The 19465-nt window shown below is 36.5% G+C and overlaps 1 protein-coding gene across 7 annotated transcripts in view; it reads left to right on the forward strand.

The window, feature by feature from the left end:
- stac (C2 and C2B_Munc13-like domain-containing protein staccato) overlaps positions 1 to 19465 on the forward strand; it is a 58267-nt gene that overhangs the window by 9082 nt on the left and 29720 nt on the right. The window contains exon 1 of one of the 7 annotated variants that reach the window (XM_028307144.1): positions 3774 to 4014. The exons of 5 other annotated variants lie outside the window; for them this stretch is intronic. In XM_028307144.1, the coding sequence (XP_028162945.1) occupies positions 3929 to 4014 (86 nt within the window). In that variant the 5' untranslated portion in view covers positions 3774 to 3928. Of the gene's footprint in view, positions 1 to 3773; positions 4015 to 15267; positions 15840 to 19465 lie in introns of those variants that run through there. One more of the 7 variants, XM_028307145.1, reaches the window with a different exon arrangement.

Consider the following 19465-nt stretch of genomic DNA (forward strand, 5'->3'; position numbering starts at 1 on the left):
AAAACCATGACCATGTGCCTTATGCTTTGATTTGTGGGTAACGGTGGGTACTCGTAAGTATGTGAAGTGTCAATTTGACCAAGCAAATTATTTGGGATATAATATTTGGCTAAATAAAACATTTGCTATATAAACATTTGCCAAGTGAAATTTGGCAAAATGTTAATTTGATCAAATGAATTAGTTGCGAAAAGTACAGTTGCTAAAAGTTTATTTGGGAAATGAAACTTTGGCGATAAGTTGTTTGCGAAGTGAAATTTGGCGAAAAGTAATTTGGCCAAACGGAAGGATACCCTTGATTTTTTAGAATCCAGCAGAGATGTAAACAAACACTTTCATACACAATTACACCATAATCACTTACGTGTTCATAATATCATACACATTATTTAACAAGCCCATGAAACCAACTTTATTTTCACGTTTATACAAGTTTGAAATCAATCTTTGAAACAAATTATTTTAGCAAAATACGTGGACGATGAAAATTTGTGAGACTTGTCAAATTGACTTGACGTTTAAAATCATGTGTTATCTCCATATTGTCTATGACTTGTCTCTGACACATCAGTGCCGTAACCTGTGAGTCATAGACAATAATCTGTAAATTTAATCGATATTCTTTTAAGTATTCACTTATTCCGATTACTGATTAATTTTAAATAAAAAATATACGATACTTTGTTTAGTTTTCCAGCGATAACTTCGACAATATTGGAGATAACGTAAATTTATTTTTCTACTTTTAGTGTTTACTTTTTCGGAGTCAGTTTAATTTTTAGTCGGTTTTATTTAAACGAAATTATTTTACTTTTTTATGCAATTATGCTTACGTATTGTTCCATTGTTTATTTTTAAGAAAATAAAAAACTTCTTTCAATGAGGGTTTTCGCGATTGAAAAATCCGCCAGATGGCAATACGTAGACGCGAGGTCCAAATGCTGCATGATTGGTTATTTTTGACATGACATTGACAGATATGTCAAAATCCACCAATCACGCAGCAAGCAACAGCAAGCAACAGAAGTTTAATAACTTTACGGATATCATTGATTGTTTTACTGTCCAGTGTGTTTTTTGATTACGTCTGTGCATACAGTTTGTTTCCTGTTCTCGAAAATTTCATAATCAGTTCACATTCAATGTTGCGACTTTGTTGCATATTTTTAGTATTTTGACGATCACCCGCAATGGCGATGATACGCAAGTACTACAACATTTCACTTCGCGATTAACGAGAGGTTTTGTCGCATCACTAGTTCACAGACTAAAAATATTTTTATGTCAGTTGGCCATATTTGATGACATTTCTGCTGATTTCTAAAAAATTAGACTGTAGTCGCAGCTTAGTTTCGTTTGTCAGTAGTAATTGGCCCGTTTATTTCTGAATAATCAACTACATAACAAATATTAGCTGTCGAGAATTCAAGAGACATTATAAAGGCAATAACAATCCTTTAAAGAACTTGTATTTTTTGCAAATTGAGAAATCTCTATTAAGCTGTGACTAAGTAAGTTAAGCAATACGTGTAAAACCATTCGATGACGCATTGCGAATGCTAACTCTACTAATTATTCTGGTTTTCGATTGGATTTTCCCTATCTAAGCTAAAATTACAATCTCCAATCGGAGGCTGTCAATAAATTCTTTAAAGTGATTCACACAAAATCAAAATCAAAATCATTTATTCAGTTTAGACCACAAGTGGCACTTATGAACAAAACAAAACAAAAGCTTTCTTTTGCATAGTTAGTTCAAAGCGAGATTGTGTCACAATCTCTCGGTCTAGGTAGAGGTAGAGGTTCCCTTTTATCCGGTTTCTTTGCGGCAAATGTATGACAGTGATTTTTGGGGAACTATTTTATTTATTTTATGACCCGCTTTTCCCGCGGCTTCACCCGCGTGGAATTTAGTTTGTCACAAATCGTCATAAATTATAGCCTATATTATTCTGGGTTATCAATAATACTTACTGTAAAGTTTCATCAAAATCTGTTCAGTAGTTTTTGCGTGAAAGAGTAACAAACATGTTAACATCCAGACATCCATACAAACTTTCGCATTTATAGTATTATACTTATTATTATTCTGTGGTATTAGTAAGATATGAATTCAAAATTGTATGTAAGTATCTTAAATTAAACTTTTTTAAAGATCTCTCGGGGACTTCCCAGGTAGTTTGCATTATCTGATGCAATGTAGAACAATAAATAGCATACCCGTGACGAAATGGGAATCCTAAAATGAGTGTAAAGTCCATTTTCTTGGCAGGCAAGCCATTACAAAAATGCATTGTTCTTTAAGTACTGTATACAGTACATAAGTAGACATGTTATTAGCGGCCGCGGCACTGAGAATCAAGTTTGGAAAGACTGGTAATGGGTTTCCCAAGCAAGCTATTATTAGCTTATTGTGATACTTTCAGGGGTTCTGTTCAAAAATATTTTAAAGGAAATCGTTATTAATATCATTCGCCATATATTTTTAAATTTATATACAGGGCGTCCCAAAAAGTAGTGTCAAACCGAAGCCCAGTGGTAAAGCATCACTAAGGCTATCCAAATCATCCCCATGATGTTTCGCGATTTTTGATAGTTTTCGAATTATGATTGTTTTAAATTTCTGTGCTTAGGCACTTTTTTGGTCACTGTGGCGGGTGGCGGCGCCGATAGGCAAGTGACATGCCTATTTTTTATTATTATTATTATTATTATTACATGAATACTAGGCCTAGCTGATTTAGAAGTATGTATTTACATCCATAACACAAAATATGTAAACTGAAAACGTTAAAAATCCTGTATGTTGTAAAAAAAAAACATAACTCTAAAACTATCAAAAGTCGCGGTGATTCGGGTAGCCCCAGTGATGCTCTACCTCTGGGCTTCGGCTTGACACTACTTTTTGGGACGCCCTGTTTAAGTAAATCAAAAACGAGCTTTTTCCCGCAGATTTCGTTTCAGATTCTACTTAGCGATCCACAAGCATCATTCCACACGGACATTAGATACAAAAAAATTATGATCCAATTTGAATTGTGAGAAGTTTTTATCTATTTTCCATAAAAATGTCATACCTACATCTAAAGTACATTTTTTCAGTAACTTTACGTAGTTGGTTATTATTTAGTGGCCATGAAATCAAATCAAACGGAAGCCATTGATTATGTATTCGCTTTACTAATAACGGTTAAACTGACAATTTGAGTGTAGGTATCGTGTGGGGGCGCGTACATAACGGTGTGACATCAGTACTTACATTCTATTTTTCATGTAGGTAGGTTACCTACATACCATCTATGATATTACCAGCTATAAGTACGGCCTAAAATAAGTTTTGTTACAAATTTAAAACTAGGTTTTATTTATAAATAAATATTTTAGATAAAAAAAGTCTTCAAAAATCTTACCGATTTTTTTGCTATCGACATTTGGGGTTATCAACTTATTCTTTACACTTAATAATAGGATAGGATGATACACGAACTGAGTTAATAATATTTGCGTATCTTCATACACGACGTAATTTATAAATTGTTTTAGATAATTAGTTCTGCGTTGTTAGTTAAGAGGCAAAATTGGGTATTAATTGTAAAAATTTACCCAGCCCGTTTCGAAAAATGGGTATTTGTTCCTGATTAGCAAACAATGGGTTATGTCGTAAAAAAGGTTTCCACGCAGCAACCTTCGAACTCTAAAAAATTAGACTAGGTAGGTAAAAAACCTCCCGCGTTTAGCTTACAGCGACAAATACATTTCAGCCCGCCTGCCCAGACAGACGCGCATTGCGGCGCTGAAAAACTGTGCTAACTTTAAACTTATAAAACTACATTATCCTTCTGTTTATATTAAGGACAAAATAAAATCAGTGCATTGAACTAAACACTTTTGACATTCTGTGCTTCGAAGTTGTGATAATTTGTGCGAGATGGCTACTTCAAGACCCGAAAAATGCGATCACTGGATGATTTTGTACAAGAAATTGCAAGAAAATGAAATCATTGGCAGGAAAAAGTACGTAGTTACCTATTTTTAAAACTTTATTAAGTAGTTCGTTCGTTTCAGCCAAATGACGTCCAAAACTCAAATTCATAGCTCAATGACAATGAAACATGAAAACGTATTAATTAACCGGATCAGTGCTTATTTCGAAGTAAGCTCTAGCGTAGTTGCGACTTACTATGAGCTTATATGGTAGCGCGCATACACGATTATATTAGCCACCTCCGCAAGAAATTGTTAATCATTCTGTAACAATATTATAAGTTTGAAAATGTACTGTTTCGTTTGTTTATGTTACCTTTTTATGCTTGAACTACTTAACTATTAGATTAAGTTCGTAAAAGCTTTGAAAAAATAGTTGGAAAATTGAAATGGCAGACTAATAAAATATTGACAAAAATAGTAATCTTTCCAAATTCAGTATCGTGATAAACAAAATCTGAAACACCGGCTGCTTATGGCAAGAATAGCATCGAAATCAAACAGTGTTTCGTTTAGATATTCTCAAAAAAGTTTTTATGATTATTAATGATGCCAAAAGTCGACATTTGATTTTGAACCGCCTTCAGCACAAACTGTACATATTTTGCATTGTTCGCCTTTTTTGGCGTTAGATTACTCGTATATCCCATACATAATTCGAGAATGGACCTATAGAGTGCATGAAGGTTCACTTAATCACATTTTAAAAACGCTCATGTACTTTATCTAAAATTCATGAATCATGAAAAGATTCATGTCTGAAATCAGTCCAAACATTGGAATCCTACCAATCACAGTAATTGAGTTTTATTCTCAGAATCATATTTTTATTTATATTTTATTAATTTCCTGTGCCTGAAACGAAGTTTAATAAAATATCTATAAGAGGAATCCCTTTTTTGCTACAAATGGCATTTCTTTACAAGCACGCACAGCAACGTGTCTAACTATAATTATCGCATTACTTACCTATTTATTGGGTTTTACGTTGTGTTAGATAACCCTTAGAATTAAGTGATTATCCTACGACTATGTAGTTAGATTTAGATTAATGATCACCTTCTATTATTACAAATTACATTAAAAAACTAAGTGCTAGTTACATTTGTTACATGATCGTAATACCTTCTAATCACGCGATTAATACTCGGCTATCCCTATTGTCTAACATTATTACGTAATATTAACAATGTATACTTTTTATTTCTATTAAAAAGACCCTAATAAATTAATTGTTGTCTATTTAATAAACTCTAAACTTTCTGTACCTACTAAAATCACACAAAAGTTTTTATGCAGCTTAGTACGTATTTGTGGTATAGTTTAGACGCGTGCATTTTTTTAATCAATTCGCGTAGTAATGTTTAATGTTTTGATAATACATTAGCAGAGTCTACATCTAAAACTATTTTGATCTTTTATAATAGATTTTCTTTATTAAAAACTATTAGGTAATGGCGTTTGACGGTATCAATTCAGGTTAATCCTACTAATTATAAATGCAAAAGTTTGGATTTCTGGATGGATGTTTGTTACTCTTTTACGCAAAAACTACTGAACGGATTTTGATGAAACTTTACAGTATTATTGTTTATAACCCAGAATAACATAATATAGTAGGCTATAATTTATGACGTTATGTGACAAACTAAATTTCACGCGGGTGAAACCGCGGGCAAAAGCTAGTTTACCATAAAATAAAAACACCGGGCATGCGGCTCAAAGTTATATTAAATCTAATAAGTTTGATATCATTAGCCTTTCTAATTTTAAATCCATCATTTCATTTACCTCATTTCATTTGTTGATTTAATTAGTGATTATTTTAATCATGTAGGTACTAGGTACCTACATGAATTTTATCCTTTAAATCAAGTTCTATTTTAAACAATTTCAGAGATTTGTTGTGATTTTGAAGAACAAGCTCAAGTCAAAACTTTTGATACGAATACAAGCACGTAATATCTCGGTTACTCCATTTTATGAGATAATAAACAAGCCAATTAAGAACTAATCCACTTCATCCAAGAGGTGTGGTATGGCCGAAGTGGAGTAATTAAACTGATTAACCGACTCCATCACTATGGATTACTGTTGTTGGTTAATTAACCCTTCATGTACTGCCTTATGTATTAAGATAAGACTTAATTACTAAAATTTGGTTCAAAATTAGTTGAATTTTGGTTTTGGTTGAAAATTTCCACATAAGCTAACTAAATCGTAACTGCTAAATATTTTCTATAATGTATTCTGCATTCAAGTTGACCTTGCTTGTATCTCCTGTGATGACTCTTGCCTTACTCAGTTTGTCTATTTCGAGACGTTTTATCATGAAGATTTTCTTGCTGATAACGTATCAGGAAACCATTCTTTGTACTGTAACAATTGCTTAATAATATTTAAAACTAAGATACGAAGTTATACTTCCTTCGAAGTAAGCTTCGGAATCAAAAATTGGTTATCGCTCCCCGTAGTTTGAATGTCCTTGTGCCATACGCGGTGAGGCTAGGGTTGCCATCTTTAAAAGTTGAAAGCAGGAAAAGAGGCGTGAAAACCTCGAATTTTGGAGCCCAAAACCCGGATCAACAGGTATTTTTTACAATAAAAAACACTTCAAATGTCATAAATCAACTTGAATCTAGCGAATCGGTTAGTCTGTTGATCACTACTCGTCGCTTAGCCCGGCGGGAGCTCAAGATTTAAATTTTAAACCCGGGCTATAAACCCCCCTTGACGACCCCTTACCTAACTAGGACAAATCCGGGAAAAACCCCGGGTAGATGGCAACCCTAGGTGGGGCTGATATTTACACATAATGCGGGGACGGCGTGTTGATCATTTGTCACGCCAATCTTGTCTTCGGGCCACATGAGTCAGGCTAAGTAATTTGCATCAGTTAAAATTAGATCTTGCAGCGTTTTTGGATATTACGCTCCGTGCTGGGTTTCATATTAGTCAAATATTAGGTATTCATTCTAGTAATAACTTTTCATGCTGTATTATCGAAATTCTCGGTATGCATAGGTAAAATAAATATATCATAGAACAGGTGATAAGCAATTTACATCAAGATACAACACATTGAAAAGTTTCATCAAAATCCATTCAGTAGCTTTTCGTTGAGGGGCAACAAACGTTCATCTATCTATTCTTACAAACTTTCACGGCTTGTAATGTTTGTAATATTCAACCTGTATGAAAATGTGGTACGATAGATATTTTTGAGAACTTTCAGGCATTTTCAAATGTCGACTGTACCGTGTGAATTAAGTTATAATAGGTTTTTGTCAATTCATTAAAAAAAGGATATAATAACCTACCTAATATTAGGTGGTTATGTGTCTCTAATGACTTTATTGCATGCGATGTTTAACGCAGTATTATTCTGTTAATTATCCCTAATTAAGGAAAACAAAGACACTATCGTCTCCACGGATAAGGCTTGTGTGTTTTGAGAGGATGTTGACAATGCACTCAGGGTATGTTCTCAATGAGATACATTTTTCTCAGAAGAGATCATGACATTGTGTTTGTTTTTGATCAGCCTGTGACTGTATGCGGCTCCATTCGTGCGGAAATTTGGCCAATTTTAATGGAAGAGACTCCGAGAATTATTAAATTGTCTGATATCAGTCAGGCCTTAGTTTTTGTTTCTTCAATCCAAATGGTTTCACACTTTAATATTTAGACCACGATTAGTACATACACAAGTTAATGCACATTAAAATTGTTAATCTAAATTATGGAGAGGAATCAGGTGTGAGTTCATACCCATCATACCCCAAAATAAAAATAAAAACAGATTCATTTAATACCTCCACCTACATACACCATTATTATTGACCTGAAAAAAGAACTTCGAAACAAAACAACAGGTAAACTATCAGTGGGAATTAATTAGTTTAATAGGTTCGGTAATTAGTTATGGCACAGAATTAGTTACTTATTCGTAATTATAGTTAGTAGTAACAAGCGTTTTGCGCTTCTATAATGCCTTCGGTTTCCCGGGTTTGAATTCGAATTAGGGTGACAAAATCTAGCAATTTTCAAATTACACTCCCAGTCATGGGCTGGAAAGCTGGAAGTCACGGGAAAAGTTAACAGGTATAAATTATTGTATCTAATAAGATACAGAAATTAATGTAGGTTGAAAATTAAAGAATAATTATAAAAATGCGTGCTTCTTTGTTTTACTACGAGAGTTTTAATCTACATTCAAATATAAAACCTTCGGTTTTTACGTCGGCCTAAGACCATTACTTTTTTATGATTTGACCATGAGATGAGTCACACTTGCCTACGATCAGCTTGTCTTGTCTGAGGTATTCCCACCTCTTAGCCATAGCTGGGCATTAACTCGTTAATCCGTTAATCGTTAATTAACGAAGTTAACATTTCTATTAACGGATTAACTTTTAAGTTAACTTTAAAAAATGTTAACGGACTCGTTAACTTCCGTTAAATTATCCTATGTCCGTTAATCGTTAATCCAGTACCTATTATTTACCAAAAAGATACAACAGCCACGCTGAAAAACACTAGAAAAACGCGTTCTGACAAGTACTTCCAGAACCCAAAACAACAGTTTTTGTAACCAGAACGAAACGATATAAAAATGTTATTTTTTATTTATTTACAAGCTTTTTATTTCACTTTTTAGTATGTGTGGGACAAATCTTGCAACTGAATTTAAGACCAGTTCTCAACCGATTGAGCTAAAATTTGGTATAGTTACTTATGTAAGTACGATGAAAATGCAATGTTATGGTACCATTAAGCTGGTCTGATGATGGAGTCAGGAGGTAGGAACTCCTAAATGAAACGGCGGCATCGCATCGAATTTGGGTTCGTTGGATTTGTCTTTTCGAGCACTTTTAGTACTAGATGATGTCCAGGTAGGGTTGCCAGGTGTCCGGCTTTAGCCATGTTTGGCTTTTTACGGTCTTGTCCGGTCAAATATTGCCTTGTCCGGCCTGTCCGGCTTTTGTTAGGCCTTTTATTTGGCTGCCGCGCCAGGCGAAAGTCGAGCCATAGAATAATATGGAGCGCACGCATCAGGATGGTTGGGCAACCGATGATGATAGTACTCACTCGTGAACTTTGCACCCCCCTCCCCCCTCACATGTCCAGCTTTTAGGGTGAAATGTCCGGCCAAATGAAGCACAAAGTCCGGCTTTTGTGTCTTTGGACCTGGCAGCCCTATCCAGAGTCCTGATGATGGAGTCAGGGGTGGCCATAGGAATTCCTAAACGAAATGGTGGAAACCTATCGACTTTGAATTTGTCTTTTCGAGCACTTTGGTGCTAAATTGTATTGTAATTAAACCAAGGCTCTGAGATTGAGATACTATAGACTAAGAGCTGGTGAACGCCAGACCTACGTCATTTTTTAAAAACTGAAAGTTTGTCAGCGTATGCTCCCAATAGGTTAGAATGCTGGTGGATTATGAAGTTTGGGTCATCGTTACTTTGGCAGCTATCCTAAAAAAACTGTCTGGAAAGGAGTTGGAACTGTCAAAACTGTGTGGCTGATGTCGAAACAACTTCTAATCATTGCCCAAATATCTATACTTATAATAAATCTGTAGAAGTCAATTCTGTACATGAAATATATTTTCAAAATAACTATCAGGGGGTGATTAGTGATCGATACTGATGCCAAAAATGCAATCAGTAAAATGTTTGTCTGTCTGTATGTTCCTTATAGAAACAAAAACTACTCGACGGATTTTAACGAAACTTGGTACAATTATTCTTCATACTCCTGGGCAGGTTATAGTATACTTAGAAATTCCCACGGGAACGGGAATTAGCGGGAAAATTCTTTTGTATGATAAATCTAAACCGCTTAAGTTAGACGCTTGAAACTTGGCATGCAGGTACCTTAGTAAACTTAAAGCTTAGTTACAACTAGAGATGTGCCGCNGGAATCCATACTGCAGCACCTGTGCATCCACCTTCGTCCAGCTTAGAAGCATCAGTATATATCTTGAGCCAGCCTTGCCAGTGTTCGGAGACAATATTGATAAATTCTTGGCCTGCAGAACATGAATCTTTAGTTATACCAAAGTTTAAAATAATCGGGGGATGGTAAAGGAGAGATTCAAAGCTGTTGGAGAAAAGGGGATTCAATGTAATTTTTTCGATCAGAGTGGGGAGACGGTTAAATTTCTGGTAACTTAACAAGACACATGGCAAACTCCGGGAGGGGTCATTGTTGATCAGTGAAGAGAGGAGGATTAATTTGTCATTTAATGGGTGAGTTGAATTTTGAGAAACTTTTAAATAAAATCTGTCACTGAGGTATTGTCTCCGCAAATAGAGGGGAGGTTCCACGCTTTCAACTTGTAAACCGTTGATAGGCGAGGATTTCATAGCTCCCAGTATTATGCGGAGACATTTAGATTGGGTTTTAGTAAGCTTATCGAGGACGGATTTGTTACACGGGTCTAACAGAAATGAAGCATAGTCAAAATGGCTACGAACGATAGCATTATATAGTAGCTTTTGGGAATAAGGATGAGCACCCCACCAGGCACCCGAGAGGGCTCGAAGAATATTTAACCCTTTTTCTGCCTTTCCAAGGATATAGTTGAAATGCGGGATACCTGACAACCGGGTGTCAAGAACTAATCCCAAAAACTTTACTTGATTGTTACAGGGAATGCTATCGCCGTTCAATGATATATCTAAATTTGGAATGGAACGTTTTCTGGTGAAGACAACGCAACTACATTTTTGAACAGAAATTGAAAGTCCATGGTCTGTCATCCAAGAGTTAAGGTAATCTAATGCTGAGTTTAGACGAGAGCTTGCTTCGTTGATAGATTTGGAGGAGTAATACAGGGATATATCATCCGCGTACTGCAATATGCTGCAGAATGAGTCAACNTTTCGTTTCGAACGCGTACCGCGGCTTTAGGACTCGGCTACGGTATTTGAACATCAGTGTGCCTCTGAGTTTTAAGGCCCTTACCACCCCAGCGGATTGCAAGCGGATTCAAAGCGGATTTAAAGCGGATTCAAAGCGGAGCGGCAACCTAACGGAGACGCCGCGTAAAAATATCGTGAAGCTTCCCGAAGGCTGCCCAGCCGAGCTGGATTTGATGATTGATCTTTTTTCGAAGTTGAACCTACCTAACTGAACTGTTTGTCCCAGGTATACATTATTGTCAACAACTTCGAGTGTAGAGTCTCCAGCTTTTAGAGGAGTGGGTGCAACACGGTCTTTAGACATGATTTTTAAATCTTGTCCATGTTCATTTTGAGACCCACTCGTTGAAAGACTCTATTGAGGCCATCGAGCATTGTGCCTAAATCGTCCACGATCTCGGCCATGACTACGATATCGTCTGTTATCTGGGTGATGTGCTCGCCGTTGATATTTATGCTGAATCCGCTCTAGCCCAGAAGCTTAAAAACATCTTCAAGGGCGATGGTGATGACGTCTCCCTGTCTCACTAAACGCGCTGCAACTGGATAGGTTTCGGGTCCTGTATACCTACCATGAGTTTACGTTAGGTGTGCTCGCTAGCGAGTACGTCAAAAATCTCTGTGAAGATTTTGTTTCTTGAAAGTAGCCGCTAGGGGCGCTGCACAATGTCATACAATTAATGTCATTTTTTTACGCAGTCGCTAGCGAGCACACCTAAACGTAAACTCATGGTAGGTACACAGATCTTGAAACGGACTGTCACTGTGGCGTATTTGTACAAGACTTTCAACACTTTAATGTATCGATAGTCAATTTGGTACAGTTGGAGAGACTGTAGCACTGCCCATGTCTCAATCGAATCGAAGGCTTTCTCATAGTTCACAAATGCAAAGCGGCTGATTATACTCCTTGACCTTCCGTATAATCTGCCGTAGCGTATATTATTATGGTCTATGGTTCTAAAGCCTTTTCGGAAACCGGCTTGGGGGGCTGAAAGTCGTCGAGCCTGCTAGCGTGACAATTCGTAATGACTATCGAAAACAGCTTGTAGATATGGCTCAGAAGCGAAATGGGTCTATAATTCTTCAACAAGGTCTTGTCGCCTTTTTTGAAGATGAGTATCACCATACTTCTTTGCCATGCCGTAGGTGTTATTCCCTTGAGGATGACGGAATCGTGCAGCTTCTGAAAAGCCTTTAGTACCGGCGTTCCGCCTGCTTTCAGAAGCTGATTACGGTGCCTTGTTGTTTTTCAGCTGTTTGAGAACCATTCTAATCTCGTATAGACTAATGCCCGGAATATATTCGGTAGGTGTAGGATCAATCTAGCTAGCACGTATTTTCTATAAAAATGTGTCAAATGATCCGTCAGACAAGCTATCCACAACTTATCCAGAAATGGCGAAACAGGCCCTTACTAAGCGATTGTGAAATATGCCCTTAATGTCAAATAAGAATAATTTAAAAAACTAAAAACACGCTTTTTATTACTAACAGCACCAAAAGGCCAAAAATCATCAGGACCCTGGACATCATCTAGCATTAAAGTGCTCAAAAAGACAAATTCAACGAACCCAACTCGATGAGTTTCCGCCGTTTTGTTTAGGAGTTCCTATGGCCACCTCCTGACTCCATCATTAGGACCCTGGACATTATCTAGCACTTAAAGATCTCGAAAAGACAAATCCAATCAACCCAAACTCGATGGATTCCGCCGTTTCGTTTAGGAATTCCTTTGGCCACCTTCCAGTCCCTTCATCAGACCAGCTGGTACCACAATATTGTATTGTCATCTAATCTACATATAATTGCCAAGTTTTATGATGATACAAGACTTAGAAGTGCGTGTAATTCAGATTCTAAGATTCCATTACATAGTTAGTTACATACACGACGACCTAATAAAAGCGTGTTAAAAACGAAAAAATGGACAGTTACAATATTTAATTACGTGTTAAAAGAAATTTCTGTCATCTTACATATCATTAAAACGCCATTTCACGACGAAAAAAATAAAATATAATAAACGTGCAGTTGCCGAGAATATTGCCGAGAAAGTTCCCGAGAATATTCTCGGGAACACTAGGAATATAGCCTTTCACTGCAAATAGAGTGTATTGTTTAATATACACTTATCTGTCGACTTCATTTAATGCTATTTTACTTATGAAAGTTTGTTTATTTCCATTTGAAAAACATGATTCTCAACCTTTCTCACTTAGGAGAACGCTCCCGGGAGCGCTCCCGAGAATATTCTCAGTAGGGAGAGCGTTCTCGGGAACGGCACATCAATAGTTACAACAGGATATTGCAAAATTCCCACGGGAACGGGAGTTAGCGGGAAAAATCATTTATATGAAAAAATCTAAACCGCGTAAGATAGATGAAGGGGGTAAAACGGGATCCATGCGTACGAAGTCGCGGGCAGCCGCTAGTTATACATAAAATTCAGATTTTATGGTATAAGGTAAGTTTCAGTTTCAGTATGGAAAATATGTCAAAATGACAAGTTTATTCTTCAGATAAAAGATATCTGACGATTGAAAAATCGGCTCTAAACCGAAACCGAATAGTTTGCGTGACAAACGCTTCCAAAGTGGAAAAAAGTTGGTCGTCCCCCCCCCCCCTTCTAACTTCTAAAATAAGAAAATGAAAAATCTAAAAAAAACATATGATGTACATTACTATAAAAACTACCAACGAAAATTGTTTTGAACGAGATCTAGTAAGTAGTTTTTTTTTAATACCTCGTAAATCGTAAACCGCTTATTACCGCGTAATTTTTCATACTAATAACTTAAATAAAAAATAATAATTTTAATTTCATAAATCAGTGGTACGGAACCCTTTGTGCGTGAGTCCGACACGCACTTGGCCGGTTTTTTTAGGATAGCTGCTAAAGCCACGATGACTATTCATGATTCACCAACATTCTATCCTTTAGTGGGAGCATACTACGCTGAAAAACTTTCAGCTTTTATAAAATGACGTAGGTCTGGCGTTCACTAGCTCTTAGTCTACTACTAAAAAGTGTAAAATAAAATTATAATAATAAAATACTTTTTTAAAAACAAGTTTTTATTCTGAAATGCAGTTGTTACTAAAACGAAAAAAATAATTGTATGCAAGGTTCAAATAATTTCGTAAGCTTGTAGCGCAAACATAAAAGAAGAATAAATTCAGTGCGCGATACAAGCTTTTGAAATTATTTGAACCTTGCACAATTACTTTTTTTGTTTTATCATGTGTTAACGGATTAACGATTAACGTTAACTTGCGTTAAATCTTGCTCAATGTAACGTTTTAACGTTTAACGAAGTTAATTTTTTTATTAACGGTTTAACGATTAACGAAGTTAACTATTTGATTAACGGTGCCCAGCAATGCTCTTAGCAAGCAACGATTGGCACTAAAAGTTAAGAGAAAGAGTAGGTACAAGTTGTACCACCTTTTAATCCAGTGGTCGATGTTTCAGTATCAGTACAACTCAATAATTTTTAAGCGTGGCCTATGTGAATCAAATCTGACTGTACCTACCTACCTAAACATTGTGTGACAATGACAAGGTGATGATAATTATTTGTAGCTGAACTCTTTAAACTTTAAAGAGTTCACCTTTAAAGTTTAAAGGTTTTGCAAAATATCTACCTCCACATCAAGATGAAGACATTGAATAATTCCTATCAGAGGAGAAAGAGCGGAAGTTATTTTGTTGTCAAAATGAAAATTTTATCATTTCCTTCACATTGTCTTGTCATTCAAGAGCACACAAAGCGTCAGCAGGACTTATTGGCGTTGTTGACTGATAAAAGGCACATAAAAAGCGAATGCGATCATGTACAATGATTGTTGTGTACATTTACGTAACGCAATGTTTTTATGAGTAAGTTACTACACAATAAAAGGAAGTTAATACAGCCTTCAAGGTCTCGGTGCGGTTTGCGTTTTGGAGGCTTTCATAGCCTTGTCTTTACAATTAATAAAATCGTCTTTGTAATTTGTAAACCGGTTGTAAATCTTATAATACTATGGGAGATTAGTGTAGTTGTTCGGCTTATCAATATAGGTTGTCAGTATTTTTATAATTCTGGCACAATCGCACAAAACGTGTGCATTTTCCATACACCGTGGATGTCTGCCAATTAATAGCATTGAACAATGAACATACATTAGCCACTCTACTCGTAATTGATAACATAAAGACAGGTATCCACATGTGACGCTGTGGCTCCTACGTCTGTGTTCAGCGCATACCAACCTGCCATATGTGCAAGGAATATTTAATCTGCAGTGCCCTTTGTTTACATTGTGATTGTATGACTTGACATTACAAAAGCACGTGGGCATCAGCGGATCGCTTAGTTTATTCGCCACCGCGGCAGTGCGCGCAGAAACCGTTCGTTTCGTCGCGGATTACGTCAGTCGGCTTCACGAACTCGCCCGGAGCATGAAAACAAACAACGCGTTTTATTAAAATACGCCGAAACAGTGTCTTATACCTGCCTCTGACGGTTTATAAAACGTCTGCAAGTACGTAGCTGCAGTAAACGGTGGATCTTGAAGTCAACGAACCCTAAATCGGACTATATTCAGACCTCGTTAGTTCCGTGAGCTCGATCTTCGGCATCTCGGTTAACTTCCAGTGTTTACGTCACTGCCCCGCCGAGCATATGACTCGGTTGTTCTGAATCATTCGGCTGCCGGTAATGCATGCACTGTGATGTTAGCTATGTAAATCAGTTACGCTTTCTGGTCAGTATAACTCATCCAGGTCGGAATTCGACAACGGTAATAGGATTTAATATTGGAAGTTTCAAAAAGTGTTGAAAAAGCATTAAAAATGGATGAAGAGTCGATGTGGAAAGGTTTCTATGAAAAGTTGCAGCAGGCGAAATCAGTGGACGAGCAAGTGCACGATATCAGGTGAGCGATTAAAGCTGTTCAATATAATTAGTGCTTCTTACTCAGAGTAATTAGTTACTTTACAGTTTAACGTCTAAAATACGCTCGTACGTACCTACATAACTAAGCCTGTACTACCCAAGTAGGTAAGTAGGTACCCACATAGTATTTTTTAGCTTACTTATTAAGGAACCTATACATAAAAGAAAATTCTTGTTTGTATCTTTTTTCTTCTCAGTTAACTAACATTATTCGTAGAGCCACAGTCAGTTATTTTAGTAATTTGTTTCCTTAACAGTAGTGTGAGGCAAGGTTTATTGCAGATACATATACATCAGATCAAGCGTGTTAGATATGTTTCATGGCGTCTGTCCAAAAATATCTAATTAAATTATGCACCTACATAATCTACGATCTACCTACCAATAGTAGTAGACAATACTTTCAAGCTGCATTATTTGCAGATGAACACACTTGTACTTAGTTGGAATAGGTGATAATTTGCTATAAAAATGTGTAATCTGATCTGCTGCTGTCTGTGCATTTCATCATCATAATACTTAATCAAATTTTTATTGTGAAATAAATACCACTTATTGGTAGGTACCTTATTACTACAGCCCCAATGATATTATATAAAAACAAAAGCAGATATGTTATAAGCGCTCGCGCTGTGAATACTCAAATACGTCCCAATTGGGACGTCTTGTGTTTAGTCTTCGTGTGGCCTGCGTCGTGCGCAATCGCGTGCGTACCACACCGTAAGTTCCTGTTCTTACCAAAATAAATAAAAAATGCCATTGTGTGTGTTTCGAAAGTGTACCAATTATGACTCTAAAGTAAACAAAATACAAGGGATCTCTTACCACATGTGATTATACANCGGCGTAAACGCTCTTAACTTAATAATTCAACATGGAGAGCAACAGTCATCCCAACTAATATTATAAATGCGAAAGTAACTCTGTCTGTCTGTCTGTCTGTTACGCTTTCCCGCTTACACCTCGCAACCGATTTTGATGAAATTTGGCATAGAGATAGTTTGAGTCCCGGGAAAGAACATAGGATAGTTTTTATCCCGGTTTTTGAAACAGGGACGCGCGCGATAAAGTTTTTCTGTGACAGACAAAATTCCACACGGGCGAAGCCGCGGGCGGAAAGCTAGTTAGTAATATAAATGACTGTTTAATATGATGATTACTTACCTCTTTAATTTTTTCAATTGATGACATTTCATCAGCAGAACTACCCGATGACTCTTCAGCAGAATTTTCTTTACTGGAACCAGTGCCAACTTTCTGTACAGCATCTTTGCCCCTTGAATTGACAAGTTTTTTAAACTTGTCTGTCAACTTATTTTTTTTGTTTTTCATCCGTAACTGCTGTTCTACATTTTTCAAAACCTGGTGTTCAGATTCCGAGTCATCTTCTTCGCTAGCAGACATCATCCTGATTCGAGATTTAGTTGGATTTGATCTAACCAAAGTAAGGGATCCTTCATTGTCACTGTTTTCTTTTGAGTTCAAAGTTTCAAAAGTTTTATTAGTAGTTTCATTTGTTCCCTTACATACATCACTATCACTATCAGAGAACCTCTGCACGCGCTTTTTGGTAGACAGTCTAAAGCCAGCTTCTTCATCACTTGATTCAGCGTTGCTTAGGTTAGGTTCAGAATTATGTATCAACTCTTCACTTGAAGATGTTGGAGATACATCACCGTCATTATTGGTATAGGAGAGAGACGGCATAACGCCATCATCAAGCAAAAGACTTTCCATTGTCAATCTTCGTAAAATAAAAGTACTTCAGACACACTACAAAGAATAACACTAAGTAGTTGGTCACTGGGTCAAATTAATACTTTAAAAACATTGTTGGTTATATCTCCGATTTTGTCTCAATTTTAACTAACTATTTTCCAAATAAATCACACGTAAAATAAGATAATCATTTTAATACATCCAAAAATTCTTCTTCTTCTTCTTTGGTTTATGGCGATGAACTTGCGTTTTTTCGCCACTGAGGGCACACTATTCCGCCAATGTCACGTGCGCAGCTTTTACACAGTGCAGTGGTTATAAAATAAGTAATTTTGTAGCTGCAATTTAAGCAAACTTAAATACCTAAAACAAACAGACATCACAAATAAGACAACACAATACGTGAAAATAAAATATAAAAAGAACAAACAATAAAATTATGGGAGACAAAAAAAAGGGATGTTGTTGTTGCGGAAGGAAAAAAAAAAAAAAAAAGTCACAGAGCCAGAGGGATAATTTAAAAACAGAACCATCCACCTACAAATTAATTTTGTTTAAGTTAATGAATTTAACAAGGGATTTTAAAGTGGAAGGGTTATTACAATTAAGTACACACTTAATGTTAGTAGGGAGTGGGATTTTTTTTGGAAGAAAATCAAACAAGGAAGAGCCAATTTTGGGACAGTTAAAAAATATATGGTTGGTTGATCCCTCATCTAAGCCGCACTCACATAGGGAATTGTCTTTAATCCGCATTTTTGCAAGGTGAACCGGGGTACAAGCATGTCCAAGACGCAAGCGACAGATAATGGAAACAGTTCTTTTAGACAAGTGGTGATATTTAAAGAACCAGGGTCTTGTGGGAATGCTCTGTTGGATGTCTGCATAATATCTACCAGCCACTCGTTTAGACTTTTCCCAATGAATATTCCATGATTTGTAAAGGTGACTGCGTGGCAGGGAGGAAGCGTCATGCGCATATAACTTGTAATGTTCCAACGAGCCAGTGGTTATAGCAATTTTGGCGGATGAGTCTACTGTTTCATTCCCAGGAATTCCTCGATGACTTGGGATCCAGGCCAAAACGACGTTTAAATTCTGCTGATTACATTGATATAGGGCTTCTCGTATTTTGAAAATTATTGGAAATTTGGATTTGGATTTGAAGGGATTGGCTAAAATGGATTGAAGACAGCTTAGAGAATCGGTGAAAATCAGAGTGTTATTGAGTTGATGAGAGATAATATAGTGAATAGCTTCAAGTATAGCAACAGATTCTCCGGTGAACACTGATGTAACAGGAGGACACTTAAAATTCAATGTTATTTTGTATGCTGGGATCCATACTGCAGCACCTGTGCATCCACCTTCGTCCAGCTTAGAAGCATCAGTATAGATCTTGAGCCAGCCTTGCCAGTGTTCGGAGACAATATTGATAAATTCTTGGCCTGCAGAACATGAATCTTTAGTTATACCAAAGTTTAAAATTATCGGGGGATGGTAAAGTAGAGATTCAAAGCTGTTAGAGAAAAGGGGATTCAATGTAATTTTTTCAATCGGAGTGGGGAGACGGTTAAATTTCTGGTAACTTAACAAGATACATGGCAAACTCCGGGAGGGGTCATTGTTGATCAGAGAAGAGAGGAGGATTAATTTGTCATTTAATGGGTGAGTTGAGTTTTGAGAAACTTTTAAATAAAATCTGTCACTGAGGTATTGTCTACGCAAATAGAGGGGAGGTTCCACGCTTTCAACTTGTAATCCGTTGATAGGCGAGGATTTCATAGCTCCCAGTATTATGCGAAGACATTTAGACTGGGTTTTAGTAAGCTTATCGAGGACAGATTTGTTNATGCAAAATGGGGGCCCTGACAGTTAATACAAGTA

The sequence above is a fragment of the Ostrinia furnacalis genome, unplaced genomic scaffold, assembly GCF_004193835.3.
Source record: "Ostrinia furnacalis isolate ACB-3 unplaced genomic scaffold, ASM419383v2 OfSCF2102, whole genome shotgun sequence".
In the NCBI taxonomy this organism is placed as follows: Eukaryota; Metazoa; Arthropoda; class Insecta; order Lepidoptera; family Crambidae; genus Ostrinia; species Ostrinia furnacalis.